Raw genomic sequence first — 17508 nt, 5'->3', positions numbered from 1 at the left:
CACACCAGCTAATTAATTAAACCTCCTGCTTTAATTAGGGTTTTAATCAGTTGCCATGGGAACCTTGGCCCTTTAAAATCTAAAGTCAGACTAAGTACACACAGACACACACGCACGCACGCACGCACGCACGCACACACACACACACACACACACACACACACACACACACACACACACACACACACACACACACACACACACACACACACACACACACACACACACACACACACACACACACACACACACACACAGAGAGAGACAAATATAATATAAATAAATTGCATAGAATTACATAGAGTAGACTGTATTTTTGTAAGTATTGTTTAATCTTCCCTGGCCTGGTTCTGCATTAAACAGACTGAAGTCTGTGGTTTCATTAGTCATTATCAGGATATCCAGCACATTATCATTAGTCTTCAGTCTGTTCAGGAGAATGAGAGTCTAATCTGTGTCTCTGCAAACGGCCCAAAAGCAAGGTCATGTCTTTAGCAGTCGCTCGTTCAACTGTAGGCCTACAGACCATCAACAGACAAACTCTATCAATATCGGCCCTGTTGTCGCCTACCCCCTAGCGGCTCAACACTGCCACTGGAAGGTTTGGAATTTAGGAAGCAATTCAATAGAACGTATCACTACTGTATCTGCATCACAATGTACAGTTGCATATCTCAAGCCTTTCTATGGACAAGCCAACAAGCGACTGTAACTACCTCGATGCTGTTTTTATTACGGTGCAATGAATGAGTGCTGGAAAATATAAACTCATTATGGACTGCTGTAACGCGGGACTGTGGTAAGTATAGGTCCTGTCAGACAACTTGTCGACACTGTCCATTTTGTTGTTGCTGCTAGTGCTACAGTACTTGTTAGTTACAATGTAACAAACAGTCTCGTGTTGCTGCTACAATGTAACCACAATGTGAAGAGTAGAGAAGTTCCCACGTGTGGCGTATTTTTGCCCTATCACGATCGTTCAAAGTTTCCGTAATCACGCCCCTGGGTGTGTCTGCCTTGTTTCGGAGCAATCAAATGCTGCAATGTTGAAATGCTCTTCGTTTTCGACGAATCAAGGCGCTTCTTATAGCAAAATAATCATCTGACCACATGCAGGGGAAACGCTAGGTTCCATCCCTGTGATATCAAGAAGCAAGGTATGGAAACATCGCCGGGACCAAAGCTACTTTGTTAGCTGTCAAACTTGACCAAACATAAGATTCATTTCTAGGACATAGAACCAATTTGAAGTATACGATCCTGTAGTATAAAAGTTGGGTGGGGTTTGACATGTGTTGTGTGAGTCGCTAGCCTAGAAAAGTCTGAGGCTTTTTGATAGACGTGTCGGTCGATCAAGGTGAAGTAGCCTGTATCTGTGTTACTGTATCTTTCATAGTATTGCCATTTTGTAACCGATGTCTCGATTGCTATAGCGATATAAGTTGGCTGACTTGAAGTGCTGACTGACCCTACATAAAGTCCGCAGAGAGGCGAGCCGGGGACGGTGTAGTGTGGGGCACTAGGGTTGTTTTTGTAGCTGACACAGCTGAATACGGGCGAACAAACGAGACAGGCGTTGGGTGAATAGATGTATTGTCGCCCCCCCCCCCCCCCCCCAATTGCATCTGTTGACTGTGTCTGGCATGATCATATTTTTTTTGACAGCTGATCAAACTAATACATAGATGTTTGCTTCACAGAGTCTTACTTTCAATCACTGTCACTTCTTGACAGACGTGTCATTAAAATGAAATATTTACTCAGTAGCCTAGCTTAAGCAATCATTTTAAATTAAATTAAATCCAGCCCATCACCATTGCTGTCCTTAGAGTGACACGCTGTGTCACAGTGTTGGCCAGTAGAGCAGGGCTATTCAGTTCCAGACCTGCAGGGCCCAAACCCCTTTGGTTGTCATCCTTCCCTGCTAATCATGGGCTGACTCAGACCTGGCACACAAGGTGAATGGACTCTCTGCCCGATCAGTGACATAAATTAACTTCCAAGTAGAGAAGAGTCCCTCCAGACCTGGTGTTGAATAACCTGTCTATTGGTTTCCCTGTGTCCTATTCACCGTGGCTCGCTGTTGTCGCCCCACAGTGCCAAAGTGCCGTCACTATTCAGAATGCCACAGACCAACAAGTCCAGAAGTGCCTCAGCCAGTGGCTCTAGTACCGGACTGGGCCGAGGGGAGGAAAGAGAAGAAGAAAGAGAGGAAGCTGAGCCAGAGCCAAAGGTCCAAGTCCAGGGAGCAGGGGATGGAGGAGGAGAGAACACTGGAGACCCAGAGATCATCAAGTCCCCTAGTGACCCCAAACAGTACAGGTAACATTGTTTACCTTACACACCAACGTTTGTGTGTGTGTGAGTGTGAGAGAGAGACTTTGTCTTTCTTTCCATCCGTCTGTCTGCGAGACTCTGCAGGGTGTCTGGGGGAGTAACAGGTCACATGTCGGCCAAGGAGCGGTGTAAACAAGCTGAAGCGCGCAGTAAACAGCTGGAGGGCCAAACTCTGTGTGTGGTTGTGTCGGCATCTTAGAATAAGAGAATAGTGTTTACCTCTGTCTAACCCCTTCCACAGGTACATCGAGCTGACCAATGGGCTTCGAGTTCTGCTAATTTCAGACTTCACTGGTCCCGCCTCCTCTGGAGATGATGAATCAGAGGAGGAGGAGGAACTGGGGGAGGAGGAAGAGGAGGAAGAAGACTCAGGAGAGGGAACAGAGGAAGAGTCTGAAGAAGAGGAGGATGACAAGGACAGTGATTTTGAGGATGATGAGGATGGAGGGAAGAGGAAGAAGGGACACTCAGAGAAACAGGTGAGAGGGTGACCTGAGGAGGAAATAACAGCACATTAGCAGCAATAGTAATAAGGGTGTTGATGATTGTGTGTTTGTTTATGTGTGTGTGTGTGTGTGTTTGTGTGTGTGTGTGTCAGTCTGCAGCAGCGCTGTGTGTGGGTATTGGCAGCTTCAGTGACCCCAATGACCTCCCAGGCCTCGCCCACTTCCTGGAACACAGTGAGTATGATGGCCCTTAAGGATGAGATTGTTTTGTTGTGATAAATCTGGTGCAATGCTGTGTTTGTGACAAGGGGATATAAATAAGACTTTCCTCCTCTCCTCACTCTCTCTTCTCCTCTCCTCCCTCTCTCCTCTCCTCTCCTCCCTCTCTCCTCCTCTCCTCCTGTAGTGGTGTTCATGGGCAGTGAGAAGTACCCATCAGAGAATGGTTTCGATGCCTTCCTGAAGAAACATGGGGGCAGTGACAACGCCTCCACGGACTGTGAGAGAACGGTCTTCCAGTTTGACGTCCAGAGAAAGAAATTCAGAGAGGCTCTGGACAGGTCAGCAACACACCACCATTATAGTCTCTGTGCCTTGTCTCTTGATTCGGATTAGTCCATCTGACTCTGTACCTGTCTGTGATTGGCTCTCTCCAGATGGGCCCAGTTTTTCATCTGTCCTCTGATGATCCGAGACGCCATCGACAGGGAGGTGGAAGCTGTCGACTCCGGTGAGAGGCATTCTGGGGGAAAAAATGTTGACCTTATTAAGACCTTATGCACTGGTTATGTAGTGACCTGCTCCCCCTTCTCTCTTTTATCAGAGTACCAACTGGCCAAGCCGTCTGACTCTCATAGGAAAGAGATGTTGTTTGGGAGTCTAGCGAAGCCAGGTCACCCCATGGGCAAGTTCTGCTGGGGTGAGGACACGCACGCACACACAAAAACTACTCTGTGTACTGTGTTGTCATGTGTAAATGAGAGACAGATGTTGTGTTATTGTGGTATGTGACTGAGCTGTTGTCATGGTTTCCACCGGTGGTTGTCATGGTTTCCCCAGGTAACGCCCAGACTCTGAAGACAGAGCCCAGGAAAAAGAAGATCAACGTTTACAAGAGGCTCCGCTCCTTCTGGAAGAGACATTACTCTGCTCACTACATGACCCTGACTGTGCAGTCTAAAGGTGACGCGCACTCACACACACACATACACACACACGACCTTGCCGCGCAGTCACACATGTAACTCTGTTGTCCTCCTCTGTCTGTGTGTGTGTGTGTGTGTGTGTGTGTGTGTGTGTGTGTGTGTGTGTGTGTGTGTGTGTGTGTGTGTGTGTGTGTGTGTGTGTGTGTGTGTGTGTGTGTGTGTGTGTGTGTGTGTGTGTGTGTGTGTAGAGAAGCTGGACACTCTAGAGGAGTGGGTGAAGGAGATCTTCAGTGGAGTGCCCAACAAGTGAGTCTCAGCTGTACATAAATCCCTCACCATTCAAATATTATAATATGGCCATTTAGCGAACACTTACTGAACCCTGTTCCTCAGTGCTCAGCCCAAGCCAGACTTCTCTGAGCTGCTGGATCCCTTTGATACTCCAGCCTTCAACAAGCTGTACAGAGGTAGGAACGCCTGTCTATTGAGCGGACCTGTACAGACTTCTGATCTCCTTTAGAGCCATACTGCTTCAGTTCAGCTCAATGAAAACAGGATCTTGAATGGGAATCAATTGTTGGTCCCCAAAAAGATATGCTCACAAGTATAGTAAGACATAGCTGTGTGTTTCAGTTGTTCCTGTGAGGAAGGTCCATGCTCTGACCATCACCTGGTCCCTGCCTCCTCAGGAGAAACACTACAGGTAAGACACACAACTACAGATAATACAGCTACTACAGATAATACAGTTACTACAGATAATACAGCTACTACAGATAATACAGCTGCTACAGATAATACAGCTGCTACAGATAATACAGCTGCTACAGATAATACAGCTGCTACAGATAATACAGCTGTTACAGATAGTACAGCTATTACAGATAATACAGCTACTGCAGATAATAAAGGTATATGATACAGCTACTACAGATAATACAGCTGCTACAGATATTACATATAATACGGCTACTGCAGATAATACAGCTATTACAGATAATACAGCTACTACAGATAATACAGCTACTGCAGATAATAAAGGTATATGATACAGCTACTACAGATAATACAGCTGCTACAGATATTACATATAATACAGCTACTACAGATAATACAGCTACTGCAGATAATACAGATACTACAGATAATACAGCTACTGCAGATAATACAGCTACTACAGATAATACAGCTACTGCAGATAATACAGCTACTACAGATAATACAGCTATTACAGATAATAATACAGAACCAATACACGCAGTCAGTCAGGAAAGCAAAGGCCAGCTTTTTCAAGCAGAAATTTGCATCCTGTAGCTCTAACTCCAAAAAGTTCTGGGATACTGTAAAGTCCATGGAAAACAAGAGCACCTCCTCCCAGCTGCCCACTGCACTGAGGCTAGGTAACACGGTCACCACTGATAAGTCCGTGATAATCGAAAACTTCAACAAACATTTCTCAATGGCTGGCCATGCCTTCCTCCTGGCGACTCCAACCTTGGCCAACAGCCCCGCCCCCCCCGCTGCTACTCGCCCAAGCCTCCCCAGCTTCTCCTTTACCCATATCCAGATAGCAGATGTTCTGAAAGAGCTGGAAAACCTGGACCCATACAAATCAGCTGGGCTTGACAATCTGGACCCCCTATTTCTGAAACTGTCCGCCGCCATTGTCGCACCCCCTATTACCAGCCTGTTCAACCTCTCCTTCGTATCATCTGAGATCCCCAAGGATTGGAAAGCTGCCGCGGTCATCCCCCTCTTCAAAGGGGGAGACACCCTGGACCCAAACTGTTACAGACCTATATCCATCCTGCCCTGCCTATCTAAGGTCTTCGAAAGCCAAGTCAACAAACAGATCACTGACCATCTCGAATCCCACCGTACCTTCTCCGCTGTGCAATCCGGTTTCCAAGCCGGTCACGGGTGCACCTCAGCCACGCTCAAGGTACTAAACGATATCATAACCGCCATCGATAAAAGACATTACTGTGCAGCCGTCTTCATCGACCTGGCCAAGGCTTTCGACTCTGTCAATCACCATATTCTTATCGGCAGACTCAGTAGCCTCGGTTTTTCTAATGACTGCCTTGCCTGGTTCACCAACTACTTTGCAGACAGAGTTCAGTGTGTCAAATCGGAGGGCATGTTGTCCGGTCCTCTGGCAGTCTCTATGGGGGTACCACAGGGTTCAATTCTCGGGCCGACTCTTTTCTCTGTATACATCAATGATGTTGCTCTTGCTGCGGGCGATTCCCTGATCCACCTCTACGCAGACGACACCATTCTATATACTTCCGGCCCTTCCTTGGACACTGTGCTATCTAACCTCCAAACGAGCTTCAATGCCATACAACACTCCTTCCGTGGCCTCCAACTGCTCTTAAACGCTAGTAAAACCAAATGCATGCTTTTCAACCGGTCGCTGCCTGCACCCGCACGCCCGACTAGCATCACCACCCTGGACGGTTCCGACCTAGAATATGTGGACATCTATAAGTACCTAGGTGTCTGGCTAGACTGCAAACTCTCCTTCCAGACTCATATCAAACATCTCCAATCCAAAATCAAATCAAGAATCGGCTTTCTATTCCGCAACAAAGCCTCCTTCACTCACGCCGCCAAACTTACCCTAGTAAAACTGACTATCCTACCGATCCTCGACTTCGGCGATGTCATCTACAAAATAGCTTCCAATACTCTACTCAGCAAACTGGATGCAGTTTATCACAGTGCCATTCGTTTTGTTACTAAAGCACCTTATACGACCCACCACTGCGACCTGTATGCCCTAGTCGGCTGGCCCTCGCTACATGTTCGTCGTCAGACCCACTGGCTCCAGGTCATCTACAAGGCTATGCTAGGTAAAGTGCCGCCTTATCTCAGTTCACTGGTCACGATGGCTACACCCACCCGCAGCACGCGCTCCAGCAGGTGTATCTCACTGATCATCCCTAAAGCCAAAACCTCATTTGGACGCCTTTCCTTCCAGTTCTCTGCTGCCTGCGACTGGAACGAATTGCAAAAATCTCTGAAGTTGGAGACTTTTATCTCCCTCAACAACTTTAAAAATCTGCTATCCGAGCAGCTAACCGATCGCTGCAGCTGTACATAGTCCATCTGTAAACTACCCACCCAATTTACCTACCTCACCCCCCATACTGCTTTTATTTATTTACTTTTCTGCTCTTTTGCACACCAGTATCTCTTCTTGCACATGATCATCTGATGATTTATCACTCCAGTGTTAATCTGCTAAATTGTAATTATTCGATTTATTGCCTACCTCATGCCTTTTGCACACATTGTATATAGATTATCTTTTTTTTCTACCATGTTATTGACTTGTTTATTGTTTACTCCATGTGTAACTCTGTGTTGTCTGTTCACACTGCTATGCTTTATCTTGGCCAGGTCGCAGTTGCAAATGAGAACTTGTTCTCAACTAGCCTACCTGGTTAAATAAAGGTGAAATAAAAAATAAAATAAAAAATAAATAATACAGCTACTACAGATAATACAGCTACTCCAGATAATACAGCTATTACAGATAATACAGCTACTACAGATAATACAGCTACTCCAGATAATAGAGCTACTACAGATAATAGAGCTACTCCAGATAATAGAGCTACTACAGACAATACAGCTACTCCAGATAATACAGCTACTACAGATAATATAGCTACTACAGATAATAAAGCTACTCCAGATAATACAGATAATACAGCTACTACAGATAATACAGCTACTACAGATAATATAGCTACTACAGATAATATAGCTACTACAGATAATAAAGCTACTCCAGACAATAGCTACTACAGATAATAAAGCTACTCCAGATAATAAAGCTACTCCAGATAATAAAGCTACTCCAGATAATAAAGCTACTCCAGATAATAAAGCTATTACAGATAATACAGCTACTCCAGATAATAAAGCTACTACAGTTAATATAGCTACTACAGATAATACAGCTACTACAGATAATACAGCTACTACAGTTAATACAGCTACTCCAGATAATAAAGCTACTCCAGATAATAAAGCTACTCCAGATAATACAGCTACTCCAGATAATAAAGCTACTACAGATAATACAGCTACTCCAGATAATAAAGCTATTACAGATAATACAGCTACTACAGATAATACAGCTACTCCAGATAATACAGCTATTACAGATAATACAGCTACTCCAGATAATAAAGCTACTACAGTTAATATAGCTACTACAGATAATACAGCTACTACAGTTAATACAGCTACTCCACATAATAAAGCTACTCCAGATAATAAAGCTACTCCAGATAATAAAGCTATTACAGATAATACAGCTATTACAGATAATACAGCTACTACAGATAATACAGCTACTACAGATAATACAGCTACTACAGATACTACAGCTACTACAGATAATACAGCTACTGCAGATAATACAGCTGCTACAGATACTACAGCTACTACAGATACTACAGCTACTGCAGATAATACAGCTACTGCAGATAATACAGCTGCTACAGATAATACAGCTGCTACAGATAATACAGCTGCTACAGATAATACAGCTGCTACAGATAATACAGCTACTACAGATACTACAGCTACTGCAGATAATACAGCTACTGCAGATAATACAGCTGCTACAGATAATACAGCTGCTACAGATAATACAGCTGCTACAGATAATACAGATGTATAATACAGCTACTACAGATATTACATGTATATAATACAGCTACTCCAGATAATACAGCTGCTCTAGATAATACAGATACTACATATAATACAGCTACTACAGATAATACAACTACTACAGATAATACAGCTACTACAGATAATACAGCTACTGCAGATAATACAGCTACTGCAGATAATACAGCTACTACAACTTTATAATACAGGAACTACAGGAGAGATTCTACAGTTGATGATGCACCTCTCTCTGCCTCACTCTTTCTGCCTCTCTTCGTCCCCCCCCATCCCGTTCTCGCTCTACCGCTCTCTCTCTCTTTCTCAGGGTGAAGCCTCTCCACTACATCTCTTGGCTGATTGGTCACGAGGGCACAGGCAGCATCCTATCAATTCTCAGGAGGAAGTGAGTCAGAACTACAGCATACAGGACTACATAACCCATAATGCACCGTTTATAGCAATGTTTATGTGGTAACTGTACTTAGGTGCTGAGGTGTGTGTGTGTGTGTGTGTGTGTGTGTGTGTGTGTGTGTGTGTGTGTGTGTGTGTGTGTGTGTGTGTGTGTGTGTGTGTGTGTGTGTGTGTGTGTGTGTGTGTAGGTGCTGGGCCAGGGCTCTGTTTGGAGGGAACAGTGAAACAGGCTTTGACCAGAACTCTACCTACTCCATCTTCTCCATCTCCATCACACTCACTGACCAAGGATTCCAGAACTTCTACCAGGTTGGTACACACTCACTGACCAAGGATTCCAGAACTTCTACCAGGTTGGTACACACTCACTGACCAAGGATTCCAGAACATCTACCAGGTTGGTACACACTCACTTATACACTCACTGACCAAGGATTCCAGAACTTCTACCAGGTTGGTACACACTCACTCACACACCCATTCAAAGTCCTATTTTCCCTAACCCTAATTATAACCCTAACCCTAGTTATAAACCTAACCCTGAAGCCTAAAATAGTATTTTTACAAGTGAGGACTGGCAAAATGTCCTCACTTCTCTGAATTTTAGTTGGCTTACTATTCTTGTGAGCACTTTTGGTACTCACAAGTATAGTAAAACGTTTGGTACACAGTACACACATTATCTGTGTTTCTCTACAGGTGGCTCACCTGGTCTTCCAGTATCTCAAGATGCTGCAGACCCTGGGCCCCCAACAAAGGTAATGTCTCTGATTAGGGCTTCATTATAGGCATGTGAAATGCAGAATATGTGCTTTATTTATACAGTATATGAGTATATCTCTCTCTCTCATCTCTCTCTCTCTCTCCATCTCGCTCGCTCTCTCTTTCTCTCCATCTCTTTCGCTCTCTGTCTCTCTCTATGTTTGTAGGATCTATGAGGAGATTCAAAAGATTGAAGCCAATGAGTTTCACTACCAGGAACAGGTAATACTACTAGCATTCTCCTCCTATCTACAAGTACAGGAATGAATGCACCCAACCAACAGATGCACCCCTGTGTGTTTCAGACGGACCCTATAGAGTATGTGGAGGATATCTGTGAGAACATGCAGCTGTTTCCTAAAGAACACTTCCTCACCGGAGACCAGCTCATGTTCCAGTATTCACCTGAGGTACGGACTGTGTGTGTGTGTGTGTTAAGGTGATCGTTGCGGCCCTTTCCTTGCTTACTAAGCTAACCTGGTGTGTGTATGTGCTGTTTGGAGAAGGTGCTTTCTGTATCCTTAAGTGTCCATGCATACAAAGACCTTTGAAATGTTTGAAACCTTCTTGAATGTAATGTGATTTGTTGATTCAAAGAAAGTATTTATAGTGTGTGTGGTGTGTGTGGTGTGTGTGGTGTGTGTGTGGTGTGTGTGGTGTGTGGTGTGTGTGTGGTGTGTGGTGTGTGGTGTGTGTGTGTGGTGTGTGTGGTGTGTGTGGTGTGTGTGGTGTGTGTGGTGTGTGTGGTGTGTGTGTGTAGGTGATCAGTGCGGCCCTGTCCTTGCTGACTCCAGACAGATCCAACCTGTTGCTGCTCTCTCCAGACCACGAAGGCCACTGTCCCCTCAGGGAGAAATGGTTTGGGACACATTACAGCATAGAGGGTGAGAGAGAGAGAGAGAGAGAGAGAGAGACACACACACACACACACACACACACACACACACACACACACACACACACACACACACACACACACACACACACACACACACACACACACACACACACACACACACACACACGGGCCTACTACAGTGGCTTCAGAAAGTCTTCATACCCCTTGACTTGTTCCACATTTTGTTGTGTTACAGCCTGAGTTCAAAATGGATTAAATATACACTACCGTTCAAAAGTTTGGGGTCACTAGGAAATGTCCTTGTTTTTGAAAAAAATAAAATAATTGTCCATTAAAATAACATCAAATTGATTAGAAATACAGTGTAGACATTGTTAATGTTGTAAATGACTATTGTAGCTGGAAACGGCAGATTTTTTATGGAATATTTACATAGAGGCCCATTATCAGCAACCATCACTCCTGTGTTCCAATGGCACGTTGTGTTAGCTAATCCAAGTTTATCATTTTAAAAGGCTAATTGATCATTAGAAAACCCTTTTGCAATTATGTTAGCACAGCTGAAAACTGTTGTGCTGATTAAAGAAGCAATACAACTGTCCTTCTTTAGACTAGTTGAGTTTCTGGAACATCAGCATTTGTGGGTTTGATTACAGGCTCAAAATGGCCAGAAACAAAGACCTTTCTTCTGAAACTCGTCAGTCTATTCTTGCTCTGAGAAATTAAGGCGATTCAGAGCTTTACACACCTGGATTGTGCAATATTTGCACATTATTCTTTTTAAAGTTCTTCAAGCTCTGTCAAGTTCGTTGTTGATCATTGATAGACAGCCATTTTCAGGTCTTGCCATAGATTGTCAAGCCGATTTAAGTCAAAACTGTAACTAGGCCACTCAGGAACATTCAATACCGTCTTGGTAAACAACTCCAGTGTATTTTTGACGTTGTGTTTTAGGTTATTGTCCTGCTGAAAGGTGAATTTGTCTCCCAGTGTCTGTTGGAAAGCAGACTGAACCAGGTTTTCCTCTTTGCCTGTGCTTAGATCTATTCTGTTTCTTTTTATCCTAGTCATGCCGATGACAAGCATACCAATAACATGATGCAGCCATCACCATGCTTGAAAATATGAAGAGTGGTACTCAGTAATGTGTTGTGTTTGGCCCAAACATAACATATTGTGTTCAGGACATAGTTTATTTCTTTGCCACATGTTTTTCAGTTTTACTTTAATGCCTTAATGGAAACAGGATGCATGTTTTGGAATATGTTTTATTCTGTACAGGCTAGTGTTGTGAAGTAACTACAATGTTGTTTATACATCCTCAGTTTTCTCCTATCACAGCCATTAAACTCTAACTGGTTTCCTTCCTCTCTAGCAACTGAGTTAGGAAGGACGCCTGTATCTTTGTAGTGACTGGGTGTATTGATGCACCATCCAAAGTGTAATTAATAACTTCACCATGCTTAAAGGGATATTCAATCTCTGTTTTTTTTTGTTTTTTTTTACCATTTAACCAGCCCTTCTTCGCAAGGCATTGGAAAACCTCCCTGGTCTTTGTGGTTGAATCTGTGCTTGAAATGTACTGCTCGACTGAGTGACCTTACAGATAATTGTATGTGTGGGGTACAGAGATGAGGTAGTCATTCAAAAATCATGTTAAACACTGTTATTGCACACAGAGTGAGTCCATGCAACTTATTATGTGACTTGTTAAGCACATGTTTACTCCTGAACGTATTTAGGCTTTTAGGGTTCGAATACGTATTTACTCAAGACATTTCAGCTTTTCATTATTAATTCATTTGTAAAAATGTCTAAAAACATAATTCCACTTTGACATTATGGGGTATTGTGTGTAGGCCAGTGACACAAAATCTCAATTGAATACATTTTAAATTCAGGCTGTAAAACAAAAAATCTTGGAAAAAGTCAAGAGGTGTGAACACTTTCTGAAGGCACTGTATGTGTTTGCATTATTAGAGGACCAGATCATATCAACATGGTTCCAATATGTGGAGAAAGAGAGAGGGTATCCTGATAGTTGTCTCTTCTCTGTCCAGATATCCAGCAGGAGTGGAGAGAGCGCTGGAACGGAGACTTTGAGCACAACTCTGACCTGCACCTCCCTGTCGAGAACAAGTTCATCGGTTAGTGTGTTTATGTCTGTGTGTTTCTGTGTTGTGAACCTTCCTAATGTGTTTATATTTCTTGTCTTCCTTCCAGCGACTGATTTCAGCCTGAAGCTGTCTGACTGTCCTGATACTGAGCTGCCAGTCAGAGTAACTGCCAACGACCGAGGATGTCTCTGGTACAAGAAGGACAACAACTTCAACATACCCAAAGGTGTGTGTGTGTGTTAGGACTGTGACGGTCATGGCATTTTGGATGACGGTAATTGGCCAGCCAAATGACGCGATCTCCGTAATAACCATTTGAATAGTAATAAAAAAAATTGAATGGGTGTCCCCATTCAAGTCAATGGTGGCATAACGGGTGGACTGGCAGCCATTGCGAGTGTACCCACAGGAGGGTTTACTCCGCCCAAAATCTGTCCACGAAAATAAGGCCACCAAGTGAGGAATTTTTTGTATGGAGGTCAATGAGAGAGTGTTGAATTTTGTGAACAAACAATGTAATTGCTATATTCCTACGTGAGGCTTATTTGATCTGCTAGGTTTTCAGGAATGGTTAGGTTGTTACGACTGCACTGATATAAGTGGACGCGTTTGACCAACTTTGAAAAAAACGACTTTATATCAGAGTTGTTCAGGTGGGACCATTCTGCCCTCTCATTGGCTAGAATGGTCCCACCTGAATGCCTTCCATCTTTAAGGACATGCATTTCCATTGTTAGAGCGGTCACTCCACTATCTTGTCAATATAATTGAAAATCTTTGATTCAACTCAACTGACGTTACAAAAAAGACCTTTCATTACAAGAGCCACATCAGTCATCATTTGAATTAACATTCTACATTACCGTGGAAGTTATTACTTCACAATACCATGCAGCCATCCCTAGTGTACCTATGAGTTTACCAGTCAAATTGCCAGGGTAAGAGGTTCCAAGCATATAGATCCTCCTAAATGATTATTCTAATTGATAATTCTATGGTTCCAAGCCCGTTCTTTTCATGTGTGCTGCTGTTTCCTAGGCAACCGAAGACTCGTTTGCTACAGCACCTTGCTTGTTTCAACTAGGAGCAACAAAGTTTCATCATGTTGTTTAGAGTACATGTTACAGCAGAAACACACTCAATTGCACAAATTCCAGGCCGTCCTGTTCGTACCCCAAAAAACAAAAATGATGCCGGTTATTTTCTCTTCATAATGGTTTTCATCCATACAGTAATTGTGCCAGCCCTAGTGTGTGTGTGTTTCAAAGTAACTACTTTAATCTGGCGTCAATGTCCACATATTCTCTTAAAGGAAAATTTCACCCAAAAACTCTTTTGGTATTTGTTTCATTAGTCCATTGTTGATATAGTCACAAAATGTCAGCAGTTTATAACTTCATCATACTGGCTTTTTATTTTTTTACCTTTATTTAATGTATAAAGGGCTTTATAAAACATTTGATTTGAGTTACTACAACAGTGAACAATTAACATGGTCAATAGCTATACTCTTTCATTGATCTGTCGTTTCTACTCTCCTTTGCTGATCTGTCGTTTCTTCTTTCTCTCCTTCAGCGTATATCCGCTTCCATCTCATCTCTCCGGTCATCCAACAGTCAGCCAAGAAGTAAGTCCAGGGTTTAGTTAGCCATTAGCCAACAATTGTTTCACAGGTAGAGATTGTGCTAAAATTGCTAGCCTCTCAAGAATGCAGCCATAGCTAGGAACTGTTTTACACAGTATTTTAATCCTGTTTCTCTCTGCTTATCTCCCTCTCTCCACTCTCTCATTCCCAACCCTCATTTCCCCCCCTCTCTCTCTCTCCCTCCCTCCCACCCCTCTCTCCACCCGCCCCTTCCTCTAATTCTCTGCTCTCTCCCCCCCCCTCCCTAGCCTGGTGTTATTTGACCTGCTAGTGAACATACTGGGTCATAACCTAGCAGAGCCAGCCTACGAGGCTGACGTGGCCCAGCTGGACTACAAGCTGTCAGTAGGAGAACACGGACTGGTTATCAAGGTCAAGGGCTTCAACCACAAACTGCCTGTGAGTTAGACCCAGACACACTGCACCGCGCCACACACACCCACCACACTCAATGATGATGATGGTGTTCCCTCCTCTGTAGCTCCTGTTCCATCTGATCCTGGACCATCTAGCTGACTTCTCTGCCTGTCAAGATGTCTTCAATATGTTCTCTGAGCAGCTCAAAAAGACCTACTTCAACATCCTCATACGACCTGAGAAACTGGGCAAGTACGTCACGCGCGTGTGTGTGTGGGTCTCTTTGTTGGTGTGTGTGTCCCACCTCACCATTGTCTTCTCTCTCTCACCAAACACACACTCTCAGGGACGTGCGGTTGTTGGTCCTGGAGCATGGTCGCTGGTCCATGGTAGAGAAGTACCAGGCGCTGGCAGACGGTGGTCTGACTGTAGAAGAACTGATGGAGTTCAGCAGAACCTTCAAGACCCAGCTCTATGCAGAGGGACTGGTGCAGGGGAACTTCACTAGCCAGGTGACTGGACCATGAAAACACACACACACATTACACACCCTTTCCACCAAACCCTCTTGTATGATTTCTGATGTTTATTAAAGTGATCTGTTTTCTCTACAGGAGTCAATCCAGTTCCTGCAGTACGTCACTGAGTAAGTTCACACACACACACACACACACACACACACACACACACACACACACACACACAACTTTCTTTGCTATCTGTCTGTCAGTAAGCTGCAGTTCTCCAAGTTGCCAGCAGAGGTCCCTGTGTTGTTCAGAGTGGTGGAGCTGCCTTTGAAACAGCACCTCTGTAAGGTCAAAGCACTGAACAAGGGAGACGCCAACTCAGAGGTCACAGTCTACTACCAGGTACACACACACACACTGGTACAATTCATCTGTTCATGACTGATTGACTCGCCTCTGACATTCATTCACTCTCTTCTCTTCCTCTCTCCCTCTCCCTCTCCAGTCTGGTCTGAAACACCTCAGAGAACACACACTGATGGAGCTGCTGGTGGTGAGTACACCAACAACCATTCATCCCCTAACCCCTCATCCCTTCTTCCTCTCATCCTCTGACCTCTGTGTTGTTGATATTGTTGTTATTGTTGTGGTTCCAGATGCACATGGAGGAGCCCTGCTTTGACTTCCTCAGGACAAAAGAGACTCTGGGGTCAGTGTCTGTCTTTCACTCGTCTGTCTCTCTGGTGACTAAATAGACCATGGAACCTCTGGAAAGAGTAGGAGTGTTAACCACAGTGTACCAACCTTCCTGAGTGTCCCAACCTTCCTCAGTGTCCCAAACCTTCTCCAGTGTCCCAACCTTCCTCAGTTTCCCGACCTTCCTCGGCATCCCAGTGCCCCAACCTCCAGCTTCTAATTGGCTCAGTCAACTTAAACCCCTCTCTCCAACTCTCTCCTCCAGGTATCATGTTTATCCAACCTGCAGAAACACATCTGGAGTCCTGGGCTTCTCTGTCACGGTGGAAACACAGGCCACCAAGTTCAAGTGAGATCCTCATACTGACTGTATGAACCAATGACATTGTGCACTGCAGTGATTTTGATGTCGCCTTCCTGAGGCTAGAAGTACTATCTCTTATGACCTGTAAACGCCTCTTATAGTAATGACAGTGGGCTCTCTCTCTCTCCATCTCTTCTCTCTCTCTCTCAGTACTGAGCTGGTAGAGTTGAAGATAGAGGAGTTCCTGTCTTCCTTTGGAGAGAAGTTGAGTGCTCTGACTGAGAGTGCCTTCAACACACAGGTGTGTGTGTGTGTCTGACTATATATCTGAGTGTACTGAAGTTTACTTGTTAAGCTGAAGGTGTGTGTGTACACAGGTGACTGCGCTGGTCAAGCTAAAGGAGTGTGAGGACACACACCTGGGAGAGGAGGTGGACAGGAACTGGGCCGAGGTCGTTACACAGCAGTATGTCTTCAACAGGCTTCACAGAGAGGTGAGACACACACACTGAACAATTCAGTTTTTCTGGTGTGTGCAGAATTTGACATTGCTTTCTGTAGTTGCTGCAGATGTTTCATGTGTGACTGTGTGTAGATTGAGGCCCTGAAGCAGATGACCAGAGCAGAGCTGGTATCCTGGTATCTGGAGCACCGCGGACACAACTGCAGAAAACTCAGTGTACATGTAAGTGTATAGTTGAGCAGTGTAATCAATGTTTAAGAGCTGTGTGTGTGCGCTCTAACATCGACCTCCCTCCCCAGGTGGTGGGTTTTGGGCCGGAGGAGGGCGACCCCCCAGGAGATGACAAGCAGAGTCGTCATGGCAACGGAGAGAGGGATGAGGAAGAGTGTGGCAGTTCATCCTACGGTGAAGTGTCCAAACTGACCTTCCTCCCCGCCTCGCCCAAGATGGCCGCCGCTACATCCATCATGGACATTCCTTCATTTACCCAGAGCCTTACCCTCTTCCCATACCACAAGATCACCCAATAGACTACCAATATCTATTTTCTCAATATTTCTTTCAAACTCTCTCCATTGCCTGACCATAACATCATCTAATAAACTCAGTGGTAGTGTATCTCATTGTCTTTGGGGCTGACTATCATATCACAACTTCAATATCTCCTAAGACTTTAAAATTGCACCTCTATAAGTACTATGCATGTTTATAAGGCAATACAACACTTTCTATAAATACAGGATGGAGAATGTTTTATGGGATGTCCTATCTCTGCAGTGTATAGCTTATGTAGACTTGCTACAA

General features: G+C 44.3%; 1 protein-coding gene across 5 annotated transcripts; it reads left to right on the top strand.

The window, feature by feature from the left end:
- Positions 1 to 753: 753 nt before the first annotated feature.
- Positions 754 to 17322, top strand: LOC139566478 (nardilysin-like). 5 transcript variants are annotated; one of them, XM_071387692.1, is made up of 32 exons: positions 754 to 799; positions 2098 to 2322; positions 2579 to 2816; positions 2936 to 3017; positions 3190 to 3343; positions 3440 to 3513; positions 3607 to 3702; positions 3843 to 3965; positions 4177 to 4234; positions 4322 to 4395; positions 4562 to 4631; positions 8949 to 9026; positions 9223 to 9343; positions 9734 to 9792; positions 9964 to 10018; positions 10102 to 10206; positions 10557 to 10680; positions 12716 to 12802; positions 12879 to 12998; positions 14348 to 14399; positions 14666 to 14816; positions 14899 to 15026; positions 15121 to 15286; positions 15389 to 15420; positions 15505 to 15643; positions 15747 to 15794; positions 15898 to 15950; positions 16203 to 16286; positions 16452 to 16542; positions 16619 to 16735; positions 16837 to 16926; positions 17004 to 17322. In XM_071387692.1, exons 1-32 carry the CDS (start codon positions 774 to 776, stop codon positions 17232 to 17234), a joined length of 3351 nt encoding a protein of 1116 aa, XP_071243793.1. In that variant the 5' UTR covers positions 754 to 773; the 3' UTR covers positions 17235 to 17322. The 5 variants fall into 5 exon arrangements, with proteins under 5 accessions (XP_071243793.1, XP_071243789.1, XP_071243790.1 ...); XM_071387688.1 differs by having other exon boundaries at positions 3440 to 3702; XM_071387689.1 differs by lacking the exon at positions 754 to 799 and adding an exon at positions 1061 to 1157 and having other exon boundaries at positions 3440 to 3702.
- Positions 17323 to 17508: the final 186 nt, after the last annotated feature.

The sequence above is a fragment of the Salvelinus alpinus genome, chromosome 38 (assembly GCF_045679555.1).
Source record: "Salvelinus alpinus chromosome 38, SLU_Salpinus.1, whole genome shotgun sequence".
NCBI lineage: Eukaryota > Metazoa > Chordata > Actinopteri > Salmoniformes > Salmonidae > Salvelinus > Salvelinus alpinus.
The sequence above is the reverse complement of the archived record's forward strand: the minus strand, read 5'-3'. Positions and strand labels throughout refer to the sequence as shown.

Coding starts and splice junctions, on each gene's coding strand:
- LOC139566478 (XM_071387688.1), top strand. CDS start 774: ATGGACTGCTGTAACGCGGGACTGTG. Junction 3,703..3,842: donor CATGGGCAAGTTCTGCTGGG/GTGAGGACACGC, acceptor TGGTTTCCCCAG/GTAACGCCCAGACTCTGAAG. Junction 4,235..4,321: donor TTCAGTGGAGTGCCCAACAA/GTGAGTCTCAGC, acceptor CCTGTTCCTCAG/TGCTCAGCCCAAGCCAGACT.